Source organism: Lates calcarifer, unplaced genomic scaffold (genome assembly GCF_001640805.2).
Source record: "Lates calcarifer isolate ASB-BC8 unplaced genomic scaffold, TLL_Latcal_v3 _unitig_801_quiver_828, whole genome shotgun sequence".
NCBI lineage: Eukaryota > Metazoa > Chordata > Actinopteri > Centropomidae > Lates > Lates calcarifer.
This window is the reverse complement of record NW_026118005.1, coordinates 1-25,524: the sequence shown is the minus strand read 5'-3', so window position 1 is coordinate 25,524 and position 25,524 is coordinate 1. Positions and strand designations below refer to the sequence as shown.

Below are 25,524 nucleotides of genomic sequence, written 5' to 3'. Positions count from 1 at the left end.
ATAGGAGTTACGTTTTTTGACTTAATAGCACAAGTTCTACAGTAACATGAGAGTCCCACTCAGGCTAATCTTACTGGAACTGATTATACACAGCTGATGGACAATAGGTGTTCAATACTCTCTCTGGTCTGTGTGCAGTTTACACACACAACTTAGACCTGGGCCATTCTGATCAGTGGATGACCTTTAAACAGTATTTGGCACTTTACCTCTGTCTTTTCCATCTGAGACCTGTTTCTTGTTCAGACCCTCAGCTGTTTCAGGATACAAATCACATGTTTGATATTAACATATTTCTTCTTTAACAGTGTTAAGGCATTGTATTTCCACCTGCTGCTTTGGCAGTGCACTATTTGTTGAGCCCGGTTTTGCTCTTTAAAAAAATTCTCTTTGACACCGTTGCTAAGTGCTTCCTCGTTGTGGGAATTGTTGGGTCTCTGTATATGAAATTATAGAGTAAGGTATAGACCTGCCCTATATGAAAAGTGCCCTGAGATAACTTCTGTTGTGATTTGGTGTTATATATAAATGAAATTGAACTGAGTTTATCTGAATTGAAGCACAGCAGCACAGGTACTTTTGTTACACAGTTTTGTCTATATCCATTTTTTCAACTTTCTAGCAGTAGTCTCTATCTTAAACACATCCATAGCATTCAGTCTTCTCTGTCTTGTAGCCCCTTGACTCGCTCATGATCACTTCTGCTATGACATTTAGTTAAACAGCCATGCAGCTACATTTGACCGAAGCCAGTCTCACGTCACCTTTTTCATTATCAACAAGACACGAATAAGGCAGTTTTTATTTATGTGTCTTCTACTTAGATCATAGTGAGGATGCTGACTTCTTAGAACAGCAGAAAAGAGAGGCCTTAAAGATAAAGAAAATTTCTCTTGCTATACTGTTAAGCTGGACTTATGCTCAACCCAAGACGTCATACCATAGATATCTGTGGTGTAACACTACAGAAAATGGTGTGTTTTCTGCTGCAGTACAATGACTGTTAGAGGCTGTCTAACAGACAACATCTTTATGTGCACGTAAGTAGTTTACAGTGTTTTAAACATGTCTCAAATGGTACCTGCCCACTAATTCCTGTGTCTTAATGTTATTCAAACACAAGCCAACAGCACACAGTGGTATCTGCTGACCTGTCAGCTTGGTGTAGGCCTCCATGTCATCAATGGCGGTGGAGAGATTATACATCTTCTTATCCTTTCCTTCAATCTGTATGTATGGATCAACTTTTAAGAAGGCATCTACAATCCTGGACAAACACAACCAACATATGATCAATTTTGAGAGTATTTTACTGCATACCATACAAAAGAATAAGCATGAAGTCGTGGAAATGAGGTACATCAGACAGAAGACCAAACTAAATGCTGTAGAATACCATCAAAGAAGCATAGGTACATACATGTGCTCTATGATCTTGTTCACAGGGTGCTGGTAGGCTTTTCTGTGGAGACAGCTCCTTGCATGGAACATGTCATACAGATTGTGCACCTCCTGTTGAGACCATTGCCCACAGGTTAGCAACAACTAATCAGATAAACAAATTGTTGTTTAAAACCTGATTAAAAACAAAGAAAAATGAGGAGTAACTGTCACCTTGTCTCTAGAGCAGATTTGTTTCACCCCATCCACCTCACACACTCTGGCAAACAGGAAGAAGCGTCGATGGTCAAAATTGTTCTGGATGCCCAAGTGGTGGCAGTCCCTGAGAAGAGAGGAAGTGAGGAAATATGTGGAGAAAATGAGCTTATTACCTGAAACTAATTAAATCACCCCAGAGTGTGCTGCATATTATTATTATTATAACAATTGGTCAGGAGAAATAAAACATAGTATTTTATCACTCTTGCGAGTCAGTTATTCTGCAGTAGTTGTTAAACAAACCCCACCTGGCAAAGTAGTCAAACTTGTCCACATCAATGCCATTTCTTTTGTTGGCCACGATTTCATAGAGGAAGGACTTGTCCTGTCCTCGACCTTCATATGGCCACTGTGGAGATGACAGATGACAATAGTGGCATTAAACATTAGCTGCTGTAGCACTGATGATACTGAATGATTTGGCACAATTCACAAAGGTGGGACTGACTGGTACCTCCTCTCTTTGAGCTGCATTAGTGTTCTGAGGTCCTCCAATCATCTCTTTGATGAAGACCAGGTCCTTATCCTCCAGGCCATACTGCTCCTTCATTATGTCCTTCAAGCCATTTTTATCCAGCAGGTATTCAAACATCTTTAGAGAAGCTTCCTCATGCTGCAAGACACACAGACTCATTACAGTAATATATTTATGTGAGAATGTACATGATCACATTTTCTAACTGAAAATACAAATAGAGTTCATCTTTCGGATGGAGTCAGGATACACAGAATGTGAATTTTTGTCTTATCTCTCATGTTTTTCAGGTGACAGGTCTGTGGCTATAACTTACGTGATGGCCATGTGCCTTGTAGTGCATATTGCCTGCTTCTCCCCACTGCCCTTAAAGATGCTGTCTAACCACAAACTCTGGCTAACGTGCTAGAGAACCTAGCACAGGTTCATGTATTGCAGTGTGCTGTGCAATTAATAAGATTTGAGGTTTGAATTATACTGTTGACATTACTTCAGCATTAATAATTGATGTCAGGATAACCTCCCTTAACATTCTGATATGACATATTTTTTTTAATGTAATACCATAAATAATTAATTAATTAAGTGTTGCTTACCTCCCACTTTTTACCTGGACGTGCTTTGCGGATGAACATTTGATCAAACAGATGGGAAAAGGGCCCATGTCCTAAATATGGAGAATTAATAGAAAAGCACTGTGTGTGAACTAGAGTTTTTTAAAAAAGAGTAAAATGAGCCATTTGTTATTATATCTTATTAGACTTTTTTATTTAAAATAGGCCAATGGCAGAGACAGGCTTCTACTCCTAACCTCTGTTGTTACACATTTGACTTTTATAATCTGCTCCCATTTGTTGTTGTTATTGTTTGCTGTAAATGCAAATTCCACATTTCCTAAATGTCTTATCTGTTGTTTTGAGAGATCTGGGATTGGCAAAAACAGTCATTCAATTGTAGCACAAATTTCAACTGAATTACCAGAAAAAAATGACTTTATACCTGTCAGTGATGAGCTTCAATTAATAAATGTCCAACATCCCAATTTATTGCACATTATAGAGGAAACTATTGAGGTAGTGAAGGAGTGAATGAGGAAGTTTGTGTATAAACAAGTGCAAATGCCTTCAAAGAATACTATGAAAATGTATGCCATTACTGTATATTTAAAGGTCCAGTGCACTGGATTTAGTGGCATCTAGCTTTGAGAACACAGATTGCAACTCACTCCCTTTCCAAGTACGTCGGAGAGTATGTGGTAGCTGCCAGGTGACAAAATGGCATCAACCACTGTATTGACTAGGCTGTCAAATGAGTTTTCCAGCAACCACTCTCTCCTCTCTTCCTATTCATTTTCGTCTTCTTTCTCTTCCACACACAAGCTGCAGCATCAGTGTAAAAATGTATATATTGAGCCATTGTTAGGTTTGGTATGTCTATATTCCATTTCTGCCAGAAGATCCCTGTAAATGTTACACACTGGTCCTTTGAACGAGTCTTGCCCTTTTCTCGGAAGACTGACTTTAAATTCCACCTTTAAGTATGGCATGTCAAATTAACTAGTTCTTTGCAAGTGTAGCCTTCCACTTATCCATTATTTGGGGCAGCTGTGGCTCAGGAGGTAGAGCGGTCACCCACCAACCAGAAGGTTGGTGGATCGATCCGCGGCTCCGCATGCCAAAGTATCCTTGGGCAAGATACTGAACCCCAAATCACCCGCATTGGTGTGTGAATGTGTGTGAATGGGCGAATGTGCCATGTAGTGTGAAGCGCTTTGAGTGGTTGATATGACTAGAAAAGCGCTATATAAGTGCAGTCCATTTACCATTTATTTCTCCTGATGTTAAGCTGCTCTAAAATGAAATTGAAATTCAAAAGGTGCTTCAGATATTTTACAGTAAAAGCCTCCCATTAGCTCAAACAACAGAGTCTTTCACTCTTGTTGTTGGGTATTTAATCTGAAACATCTTCAGCAACTGTTGAGTTTTAATTGGCAGTAACTCAAACATGTGGACTGTTGCACACCTTGTCTTAATGCCATTATATCATGACCAGTTTTAATTTGACAGTTTGTGAAAAGTCTCACTTTCATTTTCAGTTTTATTTACACCCAGCAATCACCTTTTAAAACATGTTACATATGATAGTGGACAGGTGTATATCACTCACCCAGGTCATGGCAAAGTCCTGCAATTTGCACACAAAGGATGTCTTTATCAGTGATGTTAAGCTCAGGCTGCCTTGATCTCAGAGCTTGTGCAAACTCTCCTGCTAAGTACGCCACCCTGTACCATCACACACATGCACACAGAGGGAGAGAGAGAGAGTCCAAATCTATTCCACAATTACTGCTTGAATATTCTGCTGTTGTTATAATTCCTCTGCTAAAGTATGAAATGTTTTTATTTAGATTTTATTGTTTTATTTTGTGCTTTACTGCAAAGCAGTCTTCCCGTTAATATGAACTGTTATTGTCAGACAGATGACTGTGTATTAGGGGCCCCTAGAGACATTATCCAGAATTACCTCTCACACATAAGTTAAAAAAAAAAGCTCAGTGCTCTCACAGACACTACTGAAATCCACACAACTGACTTCAGTAGAGCATTTAAGTGGTGTGTGAGAGAGGATTATACTAGTGTGTGTGTATGAGAGGATTTCAGTAGTGTGTGTGAGAGCTTGCATGTGCGTGACGTAGCCCTAGATAATGTCTCTAGAGGCCGCTGATAGCTGTGTCTATCTGAAAACATACAGACATACCCAATCGAGTGTTCAAAGCGGTTGTGGGATGCTCCAGGATAAACATAGTAGGCCCCTCCGAGCTGCTTGATGTTTCGTAGCCTCTGGAACTGAGGTGTGTCTATGATTCTGACGAGAAGTGGGTGTAACTCCACATGCCCGTGGATGGGATCATTAAACACCTGGCAGAAGACAACAGAACAAAAATTATTTTCACCCAATTCAGTTATTATTCCAAAGAGTTCCAGTAAACCCCTCCATTTATCTTGAGAGTTTAGTGAATTCTTTCTCTATGTTCTTTCATCCTGCAATCTTTTGTCATTTTTCCAGTCGTCCATGTCTCTTTTGCTTTTGCTTTGAGAACTGATTCAACAGAGTAAGCCTTCGCAATCCTGTGTGTGTATCCCTTGTGTGGTTGTGAAGTCCATTTACTGACACTTACATCTCACACACTCCCTTGTTGTTTATTCTTCATCTTTACTGTGTTTAGTCTGTCTTATCTCTCTAGTCATGAATATGCAGTGTGATGTGTGATTAGGTACATTTTATATTACCTTGCCTGGTTCTTTGAAATATCGTTCACTGATACTGTGCAGGATTTTCAGATGGTCAGCAAGTTGCAAAGAGAAAAAAACAGAGCAGCATAGCAGAGTCAATTAAAGAGAGAAACATCAGGTTAGTTAAAACTCAGAAAGAAATAAAGTCAGGTGGTTGTTTTTGGACCAAATTAGTGCCACCACTTCAAGGAATTTGCTTTGTACATACTTCCTTCTATCCATAATTGTAATAATTTTCTAGACACTGTAACTTGGTTTAACAGAGGGAGCCACTCACCTAATGCCCATTTCCCTCTGTTCAGCATCAGTGAGATTTTTCAGCTTGACGCCATTGATTCCTTTTTCTATATAAAAGAGGAAACAGATCATAGCAGTCCTATGATACATGGTATTTATTATGACAAGTAGTCTTGATATTAGCCACAACACATAAACAAACATGGGGAATGTCCTGAGTGAAACTGGCATACTTACTTAGGCCAGCTGGGAGCTGAACACTAACCATCAATTTAATCTACTAAACCAGAAAACTGACCTTTAAATTTGTCTTGCAATGTTTGGAGGAGCTGACACAATTCATCCACATTCTTTTCATTGAAGTCTGGTGGCAAATCCAGTGATAACTTTCGCTGTAGCTTTTTTGCCATGTGGTTGCAGGATAGTCACACCAATAATGTTAAATGTTGTTTAAAACACCTGATCAGGGCAGACCTGCACAAAAGACACACAGGGTTTGAACATTACCCAGAATTTGTGTCATGACCACACACATCAGACTGGTCACTCCACTCATAGTGAAAGGCTACTGTGACTGATTGAACAACAAAACCAAACCAACCAAAGAAAATCAACTAAGAAAACTAAAAACACAGAAACTCAATAGACAAATCAACAAAAAGGAAACGAGAAGTTTCAGAAAACAATTTTTATGATTTGATTGACTGTGTTGACCTGTTTTCTTGGCAGTCAGTACTTATTGACCATCATATGTTCAGCTGCTCTGTTTCCTATGGCCCTTGCTAAAACCAGATAAAAAGTAACCTTTGAAAACGAGAACTATGATGAAATGTATGACATTTTTTGTCAGCTATAATGTGAAAGAAGAATTTACGTTTTAGAAGTCTTATTCAACAACCTCCACATATCTGTGGACTCACACCTGTAGCTCCTGATTATTAACAGTTTCCTCCACCATCCAAAATATTTCTTGTTCAGATGATGATGTGGGTACTTACTGTTATGTAATGAGACCTATGATGAAATGTGTTACATTTTTCATTAGTTGTTAACATTATTATTATTCCATTATTAACATTAACATTATTAACAACTACCAAAAATGTTTGCACCATTTGCCGTACATTTTTTGTTTGACTCCTTGACAGTGCTTTCCATGAGGAAGCATCGAGGGCTTGTGTCCAGGATCAGTTAGGTCCAGAGCAGTTTTCTTTTCCAAGGTCATACAGGTTAAAATCCTATGTTTCTCTGTTTGTGTTAGTGGTATGCTGTTTTAACACAGTGGCTATGGGCATTTGAGCATGTCACATTCTGTGTTGTATTCTGTGTGGTGTTAGTAGTTTGATGGGTAGTTCTGCTTGTGATTATGGTGCCATTGAAAGAAAATACTCAGAGATTGCACTTTCAGAAGACTTCCTACCTTCCTTGAGATTGAGTGCTGAGGCTTATTTTTGGGCCTGGGGTAAAGTCAGATGTTGTACAGTAAACTAAAACATGATGTGTATTAGACAGTTAGTAAGCATAACCAGAGGAGGAGCCTAACCACCTGCACCTCTACATCATATTGTTAATGGGGAGTTTGAGAAAGACTAGGATCATAGAACCCCTTAATTTCTAAACAAACAGTTGAAAGAGAAGCCAGACAAGACTCTAACCTCTTAGACTCTGTGTATGAACTGGTAAAGCAAAACTTGGGGGAAGCCTATGACAGAATGAAGGATTGATACAATAAAAAGGCAAAGTACTAGGGCTGTTACCACTTCCAAAGGCTGCTTTTAGGTTGAACACAGTAGACCATATGTGTCTGATTGTCAGGTTGGTGACTGTGACTACATGGTTAAGACCTTAGATCAGAAACATAAAGCATGTTTGTCATGTGAATATATTCAAACCCTATTGTGAAAGGAACCAGGAACCAGAGGAGAAGGACTCCAATGTTGTTGTTAATCAAAACATTCCTCATGGTATGCTGTGAAATAAAATCAAAAAAATTAAAATCCTGGCCAACTTTAATGTCCACCTTTCTTATCTGGATTCCACAGAGTATTTTGGTAGCACTGAAGTGGGCAACACTCTTGTTAAACAACATTCTTTAAGAGCACAAAGAAGTAGACTACAGCATGGCATTGCTTTGAGCAACAGCTTTTTTTGGGGGGTAGCATGTTGTTATAGGAGTATGTATTGTAACTGTTGTTGTTGTTATAATTTATAATTTCTTACGTCACCGTTTGATCACATGTTTTGGACACACGTGACCGGGGGGTTGGGTAGTCAGTCCGAACAATGTTGGACGTGTGGAGGCTGTGGTCGATAAAAAGTTTTTGACCACCTTTATTGTTTAAGGATGCTAAGTTACTCATTTCATTAATTTTGTCATTGTTTTCAACTGTTTTGGAAATTAAAACCTTTTTTTTTTTTCACCATACAAAGTCGCTTTTTTGGTCTTGGAGGTGCATTCAAACGCCACAGGCTCCTCATCCACGGCATGGTATGCCATGACAACTGTCACTGACCCCTTAACTGACCTGCTTAGCCCAAAGGTCCTTTTTATTTGGGCAGATAAATCTCAACTTGCATTTGAGAACCTGAAAGCATTGCCAGCTAGTGCTATCATTCTTGTTGCCCGAATTTAACAGGCCCTTCAAGCAAGCCACTGATGCAAGTGATGCTGTTCTACTACTAATGTAATTATAACATTCATGTCAGTATAGCTTAAGCAAAAATATTCATTGATGACCTATTTTTGAACACAATGAAAATGAGACTAAAACTCAATAACAAGTAACATTTGAAAACAATAATGTGAAAGACAGATACAACTGTGGAATCACAGACTGTAGCTCCTGATTATTAACAGTTTCCTCCACCACCTTAAATATTTCTTATTCAGCAGATGAAATAACCACTTCTTTTACACTACTGTTAATAGGAAACATCTCGCAACATGTCAGTAATATTATGTAATGTTCTTATTTCATTTTGTTTACTTACTGTGACGTCCAGAGCTGCTCTCTCCCTCTGATTTCTAGCACCTGTATGACACCTGTGTGTTGGCTGACCTTCAATAATCTTCTCAGGTCCTGCCTATGTTTACATTGCCCTGCAGTGCGCCACAAGCTACCCATGATGCTGTTGGCAAGAGTTTTGTTTTTCCCCTTTCGTTTTCTGATGGGGAAACCAGTTATCCCAGTTTACCAGTTAAGGGAAAACCTAAGGGAAAAACAAAATTACTAATCAGTGCTTTTTAACACAGTGGATATGGGCTGCTCTGTTGCTCCCTCCTGTTGAGTATAAAGTGTTTTTGTGCTGCTGAACTAAAATTTCCAGTGCTCTCTTTAGTTAGGGAATGTAACAGCACACCTCAGATGATTAAGCCTTAATTAAAGTTTGGTTTGATAAAAGGCTCCATTTGTTGTATTCTGTGTGACAGTAGTCTGATGGGTAGTTTGTTGTCCTGCATTTGGGATTATGGTCCTATAGCACCATTATGGTTCAATGTCAAAGAAGTGACAAAGAAATTACTCAGACTTTGCAGTTTTTCGAAACCTTCCTAGCAAATGACCTGTGAGGGTTCAGTGAGGTGTTCCCTCTCATGAAGAGCTCAAACTTGAATCTTTGAAGAGTCTGTTTCAAGGGAAGCAGTGAATGCAGCAAATTTTTGGAAACTATAATGCAGATTTCCAATGCTCTCTTGTTTAGTTAGGGAGTATACCAACACACCCTGTAAGATGTTTAAGCTTTAATAAAAGTTGTTTGATTTGCTCGTAGATCACTCCCATGGTTGCAAGAGCATCTGTCATTGTCTCCTAATAATAACTATAGTACCATTAAACAACCCCCGTCAGCGTGCAGTCATCTGATATTTGTATTTCATTGTACCCTGCCGACTGCAAACACAAAAATTTCTCTCACACACACAAACACGCCCATCACAGTTCTTCTCTTTCACTAAGCAAACAGAACAACTTTCTGCCACACAATACTGTGTGCATTGTGTGCATCACATTCACATCACAGAATTTAAGAAATAATATTGTGGTAAACTGTTGTCTACATTGTCTGAAAAAAAAAAATACTCACAGTAACTGCCAGCCAGCCCTCTAAGCTAAATATGCAGCTGCATTTCAGTTGTGTGTGCTGATGGCAAGCGAGTCGTGCCATCATTACTTGTAATGGAGTATCTTCACATTGTTACTGTCACATCACCTGAAAATCAGACAACTGGCAGCAGCTTGAATCCACCCTGCCGTGAGACAATGGTGGAAGAAGGATTCAGATCTTTTACTCAGCTCCTTTTATCAGCACCTTGCTGTTTTGGGGTCAGTGTCATAGTGACTGTCACAGATTACATCATAGTGTAGGCTTTGTGTCTGCAGGTTTATGATTACTGGTGACAGAGATAATAAAGTAGGATGATATATTGTAATTTCTGAATGTATTTACGTAAGTCGGAAAACACACTTACTGGATTGATCCTGTTGATGATGAACTGTTCCTGGCCCATTAGATTTGTATTTGAGAGTGTACAGTTGATGACTGAATTTTACTTGAACAGAAAACAAATTTGAAACTCCTAGTTGGCCTGAGGACTGGTGATCTGTACAGGGTGTACCCCGCCTCTCACCCAATGTCAAAGCTGGGACAGGCTCCAGCCCCCCCACGACCCTAAATGGATAAGTGGTGTAGATAATGGATGGATAGTTGGCCGTAGTTCCTACAGAAACAAAAGTATTGATATGATATGTTATTATTGTATTATTGAGATGATATTAGCTGTATTTATGATGACAACATCAACAACACTCACAGTTAGGCATTTTACTCTTTAGCATAATATTTCAGCAATTTAAGCAATAATAATAATAATAATAATACATACATACATATATACATACATACATACATACATACAGTAGGCCTTTTTAAAAAGGTGAGTTTTCAGGGCACCTTTAAAAGTGTCCATGGTCTGCGGTGCCCTCTGGTGGTCTGGGAGGGCATTCCATAGGTGGGGAGCAGCCGAGCAGAAAGCCTTCAGGACTGACTATAACACACTGTCTGCAATAATTAATGTGTAATAATGTTTACACACTTTAATGTTAACTCACTATGGTATAAGCCTATTATGTGGGTACTTTGGGCAAATTACATCAAAAGGCCACAAGATGGCACTGTTGCTAAATTCTTTAGGGTTCAGTTTACACTAAGCGATCCACTGAATCAGGCAGTGTGTTGCACCACGTGTTCAAATGAGTACTGATTTATCCTTTGTCATAACTTTTGTGCTAGACCTGGATGGAAATGTCAAAATCAGAGATGAATACCAACAGAAGGAAAAAGAGAAGAGTACAATCATGTTAAAGATGTTCTTCATCCACGATGATAAAGCTGTGCCCCATGCTTAGGACGTTTATCTAAATGTTTGTATCCCAACAAAGGCAGTTTAACATCTTCAGTAATAATATTATTAGTATGTGAGATATTCATAAGTCATATACCCATCAGATAGGCTCAGTATATAATGGCAGTGACATAATTTCTGTTGTAGTTCTGATAAGCTCTAATGGAACTTAGATCTGAGACAAGATAAATGACAAAACTTTAAAAATGGGCAAAATATAAACAGAAACCAACAAACATGGACACAGATACTCTAGCCTTATCCAAAATGAAGATACACTCCTCTATCAACTGTGAGAAATCAGTTCCTACTTTGTCCTGTAAGAAAAAAAAATCTGGTTGTGAAGTCATAGATGGAGGTTTTAAGATGCTTTCTGTGCAGACAGACATCACTTTGTTGCACTGTAGTTCTTGCAAGGTCAGATATGCTCTGAAGCCTCAGCAGCTGACATCAGAACTGTTATCTAACCAGGACAAGTGGTTGGTTTTCTCAGCGTCATCAGAATGATATGACCTTATTTCTGGACCAAGGTCATTAACTTAAAAGCAGCTCTCTTTTGTTAAAACAAGGCAACACAAAGCTAAAATATTTTTTTTTAAGTAAGTAAGTAAAGGTGAACTATGATATTTACTGTAATATATTTTAAGTACTGTAGTGGTCAGTGTTTTGTTTAAGACTGAAAAGGAGATGTGTCAAGTTGAAACTGATGATAGTGAACAGAAACAAAGACAAATCATTTTACAGATTTAAAAACAAATCCACTGAATTACACTGGATCTAGAGAAAATGGTGAATAAGCAGCCAGGGAGGGGTAATGGAAAGTATGAAGTAACTAACTGTATTTACTTGAGCAGTGTAAGTGTAATTTTGGAGCAGGAAGAGGGTTCTAGCTGAGGAACACATGCAGCATCAAGACTCATATGCCGCAAGTAAATCTTAGATGGAGGAAAGAGCAAGGCCATGTAGGGTAGTAAACGTTTAGAACTGATTCTATACCTAATAGGTGGCAAGGATGGGAGTGGTATGGTATCTCAGGTTCTCAGTCAGGTTTTTAGAGAGCCTAAGACAGGAGATGGTCTTTTGGCTGAGCCCCAAATACAGGTAGTTACAATAATCCAGACATGACAAGATGAAAGCATTGGTGACTGAAGGTCCACTTAGGATTTTTTTTTTTTACTGCAATGTTCTTAAGTTGGAGAAAGCATGATTGTACCATATTGGTAACTTGTATATCAAAACAGAACACACAAATTGTGGATGGAGTGCGTGACATCAGAGGACAGGTTCTTTTTTAAAGTCCTAGGTCAGGTTTGGGGTCCCCAGCATGCAAACATATGTGCAGGATATATGTGCACATATACACATAAATACCTACCCACATGTACATACCTTGCATTAAGACACATTATACATCCAAAACACATCTACACACAAAGCTGCATGCAGGTATACCTTACTTTCCATAAATCTGCAAACTCTAAAAAGCCAAATTCAAGGATTCATAGCCACAGCATGTAGGTAATGAAGAATTTCTCCATCCTAATACTACTGTTCTCTAACTGCCTGAGCCCCAGTAAGCAGCCTAAAAACCAGTAAAGTCTGGCTGCTTTTGTTCACTCAACGGTACTTTTATCCACACGTGACAGAACAGAGAGAAAAGCCTCTTGTGAACCCCTTCCTCCTGGTTTGCATTAGTAAGTATTGCAGATATTTGGAATACTTCAGCATCTTTAAAGTCTTTAGCCAATGAGTCTGTGCTGCCTAGGGAAATTGTCAGTGTGATTGACAGGAGGCCCACACACAACTTAGAGGCTCTAAGCTGCTGTCACTCTACAGTTATCTTCCTCTGACTATTAAAGCCAAGTCTTCATTTAGTTTCTTGAGCTCCCCAGTGAAAGAGACCATTACTTGGATCATACAGCTTACCGGTCAAGACTCTTCACCATTTCAATTAAAAAAAAAAAAGAAAACATATCCCTATAACATGGCACAAAAAGGTGTAAGGAGAAGTATTGAAAGTTGTTCCATCTCCCTTTCCAGATACAGTCCACTCTTGAGTGGAGTGGTGTGCAAATACTGAAGCAGTGTCTTTCCAACAGTGAGTGAATAAGTATTCTAATGTATTAAGTAAAAGGATAAATCTGAGGGGCCATAAGATAATTATGATTGAGGTAAAATCTTAAACTGAAAAGTAACTGATACTATAGCTGCATTAGTTAACTATAGCTGTGGTGGAGTAAAACTATAAAGTACCATAGACTAGAAAAGTAAGATACAAAAGCCTCAAAGCTGTACTTCCTACATTTCTACTGTTAAAGCTTTGGCCTTGTGAATTCTTGCAGGTGACAGTTCTTACAGTTACAGGCAGTAATTAGTAAAAGATTTTTTACCTTTTAGTCTTTTAGTCTGTCACTTCTTTCCAGAATTAGAGAATAGTCCCACACCATATGACTGTAAATGCCTTTGTGAACACAGATCACTATTTGAACTTGAAAGTAACTTTATTTTGCATCACAAAGTAAGAGATTGATAGATTCTGTGGCAAAATGTGAATTAATTGGTTGGTTAATAAATGCTAATCTGATTGGACCAAAGTTAAGCATGCACTTTGATTTACAGTATATTGGAGGAGAGTGCTTATGGGGATCAAGAGTTCAAACTTCAAATGTTATTCTTTACCCTGGAAACAGAAGCTGATAAACAGTGTCCTTTCAAAATCTACTCAATGGCAGTTCTGGAGCTGTCCACTATATCATATGATCTTCTTCATCAGAAGGATTTTGACTGGTTGTAAATGTCTGAATTAAAAAACAAACAAACAAACAACTTTTTATCCTTGTTGATCAAGTTAAAATTTGTTCAATTCAGTGACCACTGGGCAAACTCCACCTGCTAAAGAAGATCATGTGACATTACTGAAAACATCAGAACAGCTCATAAGAGACCTTGACGTTAGACTGAAAGAAGTATATTCCTTCTACTTATGCATATTTTTAGTCTTTCCTTTACTATTTTCTATTTGCCAACCAATCCAGTATACAGCAATGATTCTGTGTTTACACCACCTGATAAGGAATGATGAAGTATCACAGAAAATGTCTTGGACAGATACAACATAACCTAACACATACTGTACCCTGGATCACATTAACTAACTTTTTTCCTCCGTTATATACATGCAGTGTCAATATTAGCTAAGCAGAGATAAATGGCAGTTGTTATGTAACTAAATGACCCCTGTGTGACTGACAGGAGATAACGACTGTTTTGAAATGTCACCGTCAGACTGCTGCTCTGGACTTCATCCACCACTGGCCAAATGAACAAAGTACCTTTCTGCCATCAATCAACCATTTAACATTAAAGTCATTAGACCATGTATTGCAACAGGAAGAACACTTAAATGACTTAGAACCATACAAGTGGGTGGTATAAAGTAATCCCCATGTTTATGTCAGCCATACCAGACTTCTCCATATCTAAACAAGGCATGCTGGTGAGCTTTGCTTTGTTTCATCTTGAAACTGTGAAAACGTGTATGTCCAAAAATGTAGCGTTTCAGGAAATAAGGATCAATAAGGATGACAATATTTAAACCTTTTGAAGGGAATGAATCAAACACATTTTGTCAATCTATAAATATATCTTAAAGCATTAGAATCCTCAAAACTGGAGATATGAGGTTTTTAGCTAACAGTGGTGATGGGCTCTCTCCATTAGACAGAGGACTGTGTTTAGAAAAGTATTTAGTGAAAGCAGAAGGAGGAAACAAAGGGGAAAGAATGTAGGGGTCACAGTAAACGCCCCACTGCTTACTTTTTTACAACATGTAGTTTTGCATGGTTGATATATTAAACCTATTCTTTATACTAAATGATCAAATAAAATGTAAATTTAACCTGAACTGAAGTGAGTTTACGGAATATTTTCAGACACTGCTGAGTGTTTTCGTCTTTCAGATGCATTTTTATTTAAGAACATGGCCTATAATGAAAACAGTCTGTAGGGTAAACACAGCTCTGTGTTTATGGAGACATGGGACTCTGGACATTTATTAAATGGAGAGCTTTTTGTCTTTTGTAAGCACTGTCCCTCGAATTCTCTGTGTTGTGTTAGACTCTGGGCAGAAAAGAGAAAAGGACTGGAAAGTATTCAATTTCACATAATTTATTTACTTAAAAAAATGAAATGCTTGAACAAAATGAATTTGCTTCTCACAGTATGAAAATTACAGATTTAAAATTGCATACATCTACTGCATACATCAACAGTTTTTTTTTAAACGTCCACAGCAGCGTTGGTGGTGTCACGGTAAAAAGCAATGTGATCCATCTGCTATTCACACTGTGTCTGTTGGTGCAAAGGAGCAAATTGTGCACAGTGTAATACTGTGTAGTACAAATATACTCAATAACATGGTGAAATAGATAAAACTGTACTTTAACCCCGCCTATTAAACATTTATAAGCAGTATATAAAGATTTGATAAATGGTTTATGACACATTATGATGTAGTCGTATGCAGATAACACCAACTGACAAATGCTGTAACATTAGTAAACACTTAAAAATGTCCTTATATCTGCATACAACTATATTTCAGTTAGTCACAAACTATCAATTAAATGTTTATATAATGCTTATAAATGCTAAATAGGCTTAAGTGTTAGTGAGTTAGAAGTATTAAAACAGTTTAGCAGAATTTATCCTCACAATAGAGCTGTCTATCTAGTCAGTTTATTGTCACTATTGACACACTTGCTCGTTGGCGCTCGTTTATACTTCTCGTCAGTTTTCCAAAAACCTGCAGTGTTAACTTTACCAGATTACAGCATCCAGATTCAGACTCTAAAGGCTTATCTGAATGGAGATCTGCTAAAATCTAAAAAGAGGATTTGTAGTGCAGGTGAGGTTAGCGCAAGTTCATACTGTTTGTCCACTTTTCTCTGCAATACCGCAGATACTGGATCCCCTTTGGGTTCCACTTAATATCATGTAACTCTCTGTTCTGCCTCACATTCACAATACAGTTAAATTGTAAGAGAGTACACTTTAATTTATCATATTTGCCAAGAAATGGTGTTTTTCACTGACAGTACAATTCTCCGGAGAGTCCAAGAATTAGAGATGCAACCTTTCCAGAGTTCATTAAGTCTTTTCAAGATGGCAGGCACTGATAATCAGAAAAGATTGAACTTATGTCTCTTATGTTAGCATTTTCTTCTGTCCTTCTCCATCTTCACCAGCCCTGTCTGCCTCAGCTCTGAGCTCCTCCAGGTCTTCCTCAGAGCTGCAGGCGCTGTGCTGTATCCCCCGGGAGAAGATCCTGCGACGTGACTGGGCGCTGAGGTCCAGCAGGTCAAAGGAATCGGAAGAGAAGAGGCTGTCCTCGCTCACCACGCTGGAGGGGCGGCTACGGCGGCCCTCAGCACCCCCTGCGGCCTGGAGGAGCTGCTGCAGAGCCTCGGGGAACATCGCTGGGGCCGAAGAGGGAGATGAGTAGTGGTCATCAGGAAGATCCAGACTGCGTGAAAACTTGCCATTGCGTTTCAGAATACCCTTCCTTCTTCTTACTGCCTCTGTGCGCATGGTGGGACTGTCTGCTGCTGCTGGGAGACAAATGTCCTGTTTGTGGGAGCACAAATCACTTGCATCGCCCTCTTTTACTCCTGCTCCAGAGCCCCTTCTGTCTGAGGGTGAGCCATAACCTGACTCCCCTCCATACAAGTTCTTCAGTATCCCCTTCTTGGGCATTTTAGATGAGGGCTGACTGAATGTAGAGGGAGACGGCAAACTTGCAGACAGGACTTCAGCGTGTGTTTGGGCAAGTGTATGTGTTCGATAAGGCTGGAGAGAGGTGCTACGTGGCTGGGAGGGAGAGTTTTCTTTAGGAGGGCTGTGAAAGACTGAGTCAAAACTCCTCTGTGGTTTCAGAATACCTTTGGGTTTCTTTCTCTCAATGGTGGACGTGGAGGAAATCACAGCAGAGGAGGCAGCTGTTGCACCAACACCACCGCATGCTCCCTGTGCAGTCTGGGGAATTGCATTCTCTTTGCGCGACTTCCTGAGGCTTGACATTCCTCCGCGTGCTCTTCCTACTCCACCACCTCCTCCTCCTCCTCCTCCTCCACGGTCGCTCTTTAGAGGTAAGCTGAAGTAAAAAGAGTGGTGAGAGCACTGAGTCGGACGGGAGGACTCCGTGGAGAGACACTCTGGGTCAATGGCCATCTCGCTGGCGGCAACGACCCGATTCTGCCAGTCGATGTAGCGAGCCAGCAGGGGGGAGGGGCATTCTTGGCGTGGAGATGAAGAGCAGTCACACACACTCTCTTCGTAACCCCAGTTCACCCACCAATGGTTGGCCACATCCTCTATCGTGGCTCTCTCGTCCACACGTACTGTCAACAACCAGTCGATAAGAGCGCAGGCGTCTGGAGAGACAGAGTCAACAGTTATTTATAGCAGCCGCACTGACTGAACACAGTGTAAGTGACAGGACACTAGTAAGAACAACACACAGAGGAATCACACTGGGCACTCTGCAGAATAGAAATGTAAATATAATGCTGACGGAGACCTGGACATTGACAAAGGTTTACCTGAGGGAGGGTTGGGTCTGTGGTAGCGACCTTGGCTGATCTGCTCAGTGAGGGTGGTGTGACTGCCCCCATCAAATGGCATGCTGCTGTACACCAGGGCATAGAGCAAGACCCCCAGTGCCCAGCAGTCCACCTATACAGCACAAAAACACACATGATGAAGAACATGCCATGCACATAACTCACTAAATTTAGCTTTTAAAACAATGATTCAGCTCATATGCAAGACAGTATTACTCCTTTAAAGCCACGAGTCATAAATATTTGTTTATCTAAAACCAGAATACAAACACCATATGGATTGATTCACTAGGATGTAACTTAAAGCAACATTATGTAATTTTTTCCAGTGTTTTAATTGCAATATGCTTTCTTAATGTGGAGAGGTGCTGTCAAAGTTTTCTGTGACCCAGACTCATCGAATAGCCCGGCAGCAGTGGAGAGATATTCCCCTCTAAAGTTTCTCAGAGCCTCAGCCTCACAACCAATCAGAGAGGGTCAAAGTCAGAGATGGGAGCTTACGCACTTCTGGTCTAGTACTTGTCTTGCACTGAGTATTAGGCCAGTATTAGTATTAGCCGCTATAGCTGACTCAAAGACTAGCAAGCCCCCGATTTCTGCATTAGCTAGAACAGTGTACCCAACAAGGATGTAGGTGAAGAGCAGGGAAAGGGAGGGGCAGAGTGGTTTGCTGTCAAGTTAGCGCTGGCTTGATTTCCAGAACTTGCATGTTGTAGCTTTAATGAAAACACCCATAATGTTTCTCATGAGGAAACCAGAGATGGCAGTGTGTGACCCACCTCTGGCCCCTGGTATGGCAGTCCTTTCACTATCTCTGGCGCAGCATAGAGTGGACTTCCACAGTAGGTCTGCAGCAGAGTGCCCCTCCGGAAATGATTGGACAGGCCAAAGTCAGCCAGCTGCAGAACAAGAGAAGGAGAGAACACAGATTAATACATTCTGATTATATTTATTTTGTGTCCCTTGACACTCTTTATCCAGAGCTAGTATACGACTAAATCATTTTATTAATTCCCAAAGTGGAGCAGTAGTAGTAACACTAACACATATTCCAAGTGAACGTCACGCCACTAAAATAAAACAAAATGTATTCAATGCAGTTGATCTATTATTAAATAAAGACTGACGATAACTGATGGCAAAAATGGGACAAAAAAAGTAGGCAACATATAAAAGAGTAAAAATTAATAATGGTAAAAACAACACATATTATATGAAATCTATATCAGAAAAAAGTATCATATGTCTCTCTTAAGTTTTCCAGCTGTGGACACAAATGACCTGTCCAGAATGTGTTTATATGTATGAGTCAAGGATTTATGTGACAGTGACAGTCATGAATGACATAACCAGCTAACAGCTGTAAATCCTCCATAAATTGAATTCACTCATTCACTTCAACACTCACACTCATCCTCACGCAACCCACATTCCTTTTCACTGAGCATGTGCTGCAAACTTTTAGTCGTATGGCAAAAACACAATAACTCAAAGCAATTCCTTTTAAAGGAGCCAAAAATAGGTATGCTGAGCTTTTGCCAGAGCAAGTGTGAGAGAGGAAAGAGAAGAGGGCCAAAAACATCAGGCTGCTCACAGTCACGTAACGGAACAATCACTCACTTGAGGCTGCGAGAGCCATACGCAGACAAACCGAGGCTCCTCTCTATCTGAAGAGATTATTAACATGCGCACCAGCCCACTATCAGCCCCTCTGGTGTTAAAAATACTCGACGTGACAGCTTTATTTCCATGGAAGAGAGGTACAGGGACACAGAGACCTCACAGACGGAAGATGACACTGTGTGTATATACGTCAGTGCACTGTTGATATTATACCTGTACATGCAGTGGCAATAATGAAGTGTAGACTGAGCACGTGAGCCGCGCTGTTTAGACAGCTTTACTTTCTACTGTAGATGCTACTGTGTGTTTGTGTGTGTGTGCTCTGTGCAGTGTAAATTCTCTTCTGCTGCCAGCAATCCATCTGTGTGAGGTTCATTTCAGTGCTTTGGCAAAGACATTCCTCAGTGTTGAATGCTTGTATAAGACACTCTTTCTCCTAAACATACAAACGACTCCTGCACATGTGCCTTGGAACTGCATGGACCTAGGATCTTGTCTTACTCTTGTTTGGCTCCATACATGTAAACGGTCAAACTGACCTACTGTCTAATGAATAAACCAGCTGATTTACTTTGGTAAATCAAAAGTTCAAGAAAAAAGTTACACACTGTGCAGACTTCTGCCGCTTCTGAAATGAACCTAACATGTCTGGCTGTTTCTGCCTTTAACACATACCATCAAGCAGCTATTGTGCAGACAAAACACGCACATGCATTACACAGAGCCTTGGTCATTTCCTGGAGCGGATGCTGTGAAAGGCCAATGTGGTGAACCTGAGGTTTGCGATGAATGAAGAGCTGCTGAGAGGTCTGCACATAGTGTTTTCTTTTGACGGATAGACAGAGCATACTTATATTAAAACCCCTGCGATTGGCACGATTGCCACTGGATTCCCTGCATTCCCCTTTGGTCGTTGTGCACAGCTCCCATATAAGGAGAGGAATATCCAAATAAGGCAAAAAATGACCCCTAGGCTCTTTTTTTATAAGACCTGGCACCATGTTTGCACTGGTTCAGTGTGCGCAGCTTAACAACACATTAAAATTACTGTGGGCAGAAAGTGTTCCAATGTATGTTCTGAATGTGCACGTTGTTTGCATTTTATTTCAGAACTGGCAAAATAATCCATTATCAGCTGCACTACGCAAGACTTCATTCCAGCATGCTAAATACAGCAGCAGGGGAAAAAAGATTGTTCCCTGAAACATACTAGCCAGTGTGTAATTAAGATGTATGCCTTCATGTTCAAAACAAAAGTGAAATCAGGGGTCTTTGGATGATTCATTGTAATAACCCATGATGTATTTAAAACGCAGGCCAACAATGACTTTGCCAGAGGACATATTCATTTTTTATGCGGGGCAAAATATCTTGTTTTTTTGAGGAAACTCTTCATTTATTTTCCTGCAGCAGCTTCTTTTTGGGAAAGGGACACAAAGGCTCGGTTTGTGTATGTTTTATTCATCTTACCTTTACATTCAGATCTTGATCTAAAAGGATGTTCTCCAGTTTGAGGTCTCGATGCACAACACCGTTCTGTAAGAGAGCAAAGACACATGTGAGGTCCTGCGCCGCTCCTCCCTCCTGTTTACAGTCAAATGTTTCTCTCTGCATGCAAACATAAGACTGAAGGGGCTTAGGTTTACAATATAAACCCAGCCTGTTGTGCATAGGACATTTGTCATTTATAATTTCATAACCCATAACATTCCACCCATGCCTTGTGTTGCAGGGCCATGTGTTTAACATATTGGAGAGCCCTGAGAAAGGTTCTCAGACTGTTTAATCGTCATCAGGCATGAGGAAGTGCTTTGTTTGGGTTAATTAATCTGATGAGATGAGATCTGATCCCCTGATGGCATTAAGCACCTGGGAGCCAACGAGTAGCCACAGAGTGTAGACAGCTGTGGGCCCTGGTGGGGAAGAGCTCGAGTATATGGGAGGAAAAGCTGGTTGCAGGATCAAGTACTTCAGTGATACTGAGTAAGCAGTAAGTCATAAGAAAAGACAATGCTGCTATAGATGACTGCGGCCACCCAGGAAGCCGTGTGACGCAGAGAGCCTTTAAACATCGCTGTCTGTTTCTCTTAAAGCCACGGGCTAATGAGCCAGAATGGCCTCCTTTCATTCATTAATTACATCCTCTTCAGAGCCCTTAAGTGGAGGAAATGACCCTTGACCTTAGCCAATGTGTTGTGCACAGCATGTACAGTATGTAAGCTTGTATGTGTGTGTATGCAAGGCAGAGACAACGATGAAAGAAATCTGCCTGGTTCACCAGATTATATTCTTGCTATTTTGGAACTGATTTGGAGAATAGCAGAAAAAAAGCAGCAAATGACTGAATTATTTTCATTCTTCCCTTGAAGCCTTTATAATTCCTCCATGTGTCCTGCATACCTCAGAGGCACATTCAATAATTCATTCATGCCGCAACATTCATGTCTATTTTGGGACAATATTCAAGGGCACGAGGAGTGCAAGATCCACCTCCCTTCCTGCTACAAAGCTACAGGAGCTGAATGCTAATCTCTAAATTGAATGTGAGGGATTCGTGAAGAAATCAACCTGCTAAAATAAGAACGATATGAAAACAACAACCTTCCTGTCACATCCAACTCAGCTGACTGTGAGGCACAGATCCTTACTTTTACTGTAACGCACTTCTGTACTAATAGGATTTATGTATTTCCTTGATAATTCTTGTTGATTTTATGTACACAAAAATACAAACAAAGAAACAAAGAAGAACCTGTTCCTTTGCCAGGACTTACAGAGATGTGGAGGGAGGAAGGAAGCTCATTCAAGCAATGTGCTTGTTAAATGTGTCAGTGTGTGACTGTAAAAAACAATCAAGGCTTAATGCGCTCTTAACCCAGAGAGATCTAAAAACTCAAGTCAAGTTTTTCTGCAGTATTAGGATTAGGATTTAGTGGATTTAGCCGTACTGTATTTGCTTGTGCACAGTTGAATACGACCGCATGCAATTCAACACGTGCCTACGTGTCGTTCCCTAATTTATACTGAATTCCTGTGGTGTATTTACGTGTGTGAGTGTGGAAACCTTGTGGCAGTAGTGGACAGCAGATGTGATTTGTCTGAAGATGCTTCTGGCTTCTGTTTCTGGCAGTCTCCTCCTCTCCTGGATGTAATCGTACAGCTCTCCTCTGCTGGCATACTCCATCACTATCACAATCTTATCCCGGCTCTCAAACACTGCACAGGAACACAGGGGACACATTTACAACATGGCATTATGCAGATGCATTTATATGAGTGTTATGGGATAGCTCAACTTTTCACTATCAAACATTAAGGGGGGCTATTCTGCATGTGTAGAAACAGAGACATGAATAATTAAGAGGCTGGAAGCTCGATGTGTGTGGTCCAGTCTAGTCAATGTCTCAGCAGCTCACTGTATCTGCTAAATGGAGTTTAACTGACGTCCTTTAGAGTCTTCTTTTTAGGTGTTTCTGATTTTTTGTGTGTGTTACTGTAGGGATTTTCTACTTTCTTCTTCTCCACTCATATATTCACTGTTTTTTTTTTCCTTTCACCATTCTTTTAAGTAGAATCTACTTAAACCAAGAAGGAACCAGAAATCATGCACACTGACAGTCATTTGAAGTGACTTTGTGAGGTTAGACTCTTACCTGATTATGGATTACTGCCCAAAATAATGTAATTGAGCAAAGTGAACACATGTCTGAAGTACCATTCACAACATATGTATTTGACAGACATCTTAACAGCATAAAATCTAAAATAGGTAGATAGAACAACATATCACAGACTTTCAGAGGATAAGATATTCTGTGTTTTTGTTCTGGTCAACATGTCCCATGAGAAAACCAAACACAACAATGTGTTAGACTTTCTCTCAATGCAGTTTTTTACGGACAAAAAATTTCACAAATATACAGTTTCTTTTTTTTTAAGGCTGAATAACTGGGCACTACAGCTATTAGCAAAGCTTTCTCACACAGTAGTATGTGGTGGTCTTGTTGGAGACTATTTTCAGCTCCAGATTTGGTGCATCAGTGACTATTTTCAGCTGTTTACATGGGAACAACCAGAAATTAACTTACCATAGTATAGTGTTCATGGTAATGAGTACAATGTTGTGACTGGGCTTTAAGTCACACACTGTGTGTGTTGTGTGTGTGTGTTTGCAGTCTTACCCTCGTGGAAGCGTATGATGTTGGAGTGCCTAAGCGAGGAGGTGATCTCGATCTCTCTCTGGATGTGAATTTTGTCCAGGTCATCAGTGATGCGCTCCTTGCGGATCGACTTGATCGCCAACTGAGAAAGAAGACACACCAGTGAGTCTGTATGTCTGTATTCATATATCACATTATATGAAACTTCATGTGCTGTAGTTATAAACTTAACAACTTTAAAAAGACAAAACTAATCCTAGAGAGCAAGAAAACAGCATTAGGTCATCGACAGACAGTCGTTACCGTGGTGATATTTTGCAATACTTGTTTTCTCTCACAACGAGCCATTCAGAAAAGTTGATAAACACTGATGAATGCACAATTGCGTGTATTACTTGCACAGACATGCATAGAGACAAAGACACAGTACATAGTGTTGATACACTTACACACAAACACACACACGTACACAAATAAAATCTCTGGGTATTAGAGGTGATTATGTGGGTTTTAAAGGCTGGATGGTGAGAGCAGGTCTCCTGTGATCTGAGCTCGCTCAGAGGCAGAAGGTTGACAGCTGCACTGTTCACACTCTGCTTCCTTAATCTCAGGCACTCACTGTACCCCAATGTAAACCCCCAACACACACATAAACTCACACCAAAACAGACACCCCAGCATGAGCTCCTAAATCTCTTTGGATAGAATAACTGTCACCAAAACGACATTATACAAACAGAAGACAGATCAGGGTGACCTTTTCAGGAATTCTATATACTAAAAAAAAAGAACAACAGAAGAGTCAGAGCTGTGTTATGATGGGATGATGAGGCAATGGGACCACTTTGTGGGGCTGACGCTCTAACATAGTACTGATTATACCACTGTATAATTCTGTCAGCCCCTACAGAGTCCCTGTAGGCGAGCAGGCCTCTCCCTCGGGTCACAACTCCAGAATTCTCAGCTGCCGGAAAAAAACGTCTACGAGACACTGGAAGACACAATTCACACGCTCTGTCAACCACAGCAGTTATGCAACACAACACAAACGCACTCCAGGGAACTCCCAGGACTTGACCCAACCTTTTTATAACTGATGTGACGCTATCCAGTGAAAGAGAATATTTGTTTTTTGGGTTTTTTTTAGGGTTTGTATCTTTTCTGTAATCAAACACTCAGCATACCGTATCACCAGACTGACGTGGCAAAACTAGTGGATGCTGGGTCAGAGATTAGGCCACACATATTCAGTCGTTGTCAGCTGAATGGCGCATGTCCAAGCTCAGGGAGCTATATTAACATGTGGATGCTTACATGTTCACAAATGTTTTCTGACCCAAATACCTGCTGGCTGGGAAAAGCAATGTGAGAAAGGGAAGGGGGAATATGAAATAAGCTGAGGGAGGGTGTAAGAGGCAGCTAAGCAGAACAGAACAGGTGAAAGGAATGGATCAAATATATCAAAGTATGTGGACTCAGGGTAAAAAGACTTGTATTTTACTGTCACTCTAAGCCTTCAGTTGCCCCCTGCAGACTTGGCATTTAAGTCTGATCAGCAGAGCACAGAGAAGAGAGACACACTCAGGGCATTGTTCAGCCTTCAGGGCATTAAGAGCATTTTTTTTAAAGGGGCACGTGTGTGAGGAGGAAGTGTGGGTATGCTTATGTTTGTGTGATTTCACCCTGGTGCATGCAAATATGTTGTGCACATGCGTCATGTCTAAGTATGACCTCTAAAGTATCCTTCTCACTAACAGTGTATTATTGTTCATCTGAATGATGTGCTGCGGGTGAGATATTGGCTAAAAGCACCAAAGTAACTGGACACATGCAGGAAACATAAGCAGCTATGTGTGTGAGTCATGCAGATGTAACCAGATATTCTTTTACATTATTAGAGAATGTGTGTAGGAGAAGAACATACTGTACATCGTCGTAATGCTGCAGCCAATACAAATGTACAATATGTACAGAAAAATACACAATGTTCTGCACAGCCATATCATAATAAGACTTAATTTAAACCAGCTGAAGTAGAACTTTTTCTTTTACTGCAAGA

At 40.2% G+C, this 25,524-nt stretch overlaps 2 protein-coding genes across 5 annotated transcripts in view; both read right to left on the bottom strand.

Moving 5' to 3' along the window:
- The window catches only part of LOC108879949 (deoxynucleoside triphosphate triphosphohydrolase SAMHD1-like), a 50,208-nt gene extending 41,485 nt beyond the window's left edge, over positions 1-8,723 (bottom strand). For all 4 annotated transcript variants that reach the window (XR_007812654.1, XM_018671393.2, XM_018671396.2 and 1 more), the window contains exons 1-12: positions 8,656-8,723; positions 5,963-6,138; positions 5,705-5,771; positions 5,425-5,458; positions 4,892-5,052; positions 4,301-4,416; positions 2,731-2,801; positions 2,114-2,272; positions 1,908-2,008; positions 1,615-1,723; positions 1,421-1,512; positions 1,152-1,267 (exon numbers count right to left, since the gene is read on the bottom strand). Coding sequence is in view for 3 of the 4 variants with exons in the window: in XM_018671393.2 (XP_018526909.2) it covers positions 1,152-1,267; positions 1,421-1,512; positions 1,615-1,723; positions 1,908-2,008; positions 2,114-2,272; positions 2,731-2,801; positions 4,301-4,416; positions 4,892-5,052; positions 5,425-5,458; positions 5,705-5,771; positions 5,963-6,074 (1,138 nt within the window). In the remaining variant the exon portion in view is untranslated. The remainder of the gene's footprint in view (positions 1-1,151; positions 1,268-1,420; positions 1,513-1,614; positions 1,724-1,907; positions 2,009-2,113; positions 2,273-2,730; positions 2,802-4,300; positions 4,417-4,891; positions 5,053-5,424; positions 5,459-5,704; positions 5,772-5,962; positions 6,139-8,655) is intronic.
- A 6,490-nt stretch (positions 8,724-15,213) lies between these two features.
- On the bottom strand, positions 15,214-23,607 carry LOC108879946 (NUAK family SNF1-like kinase 1; the record flags this gene model as incomplete). Its single annotated transcript, XM_018671389.2, has 6 exons — positions 15,214-17,493; positions 17,662-17,794; positions 18,462-18,581; positions 20,776-20,841; positions 22,370-22,521; positions 23,487-23,607. Coding segments are annotated over 6 exons (1,818 nt in total), but the record flags the coding sequence as incomplete, so codon positions are not given.
- Between the last annotated feature and the right edge of the window lie 1,917 nt (positions 23,608-25,524).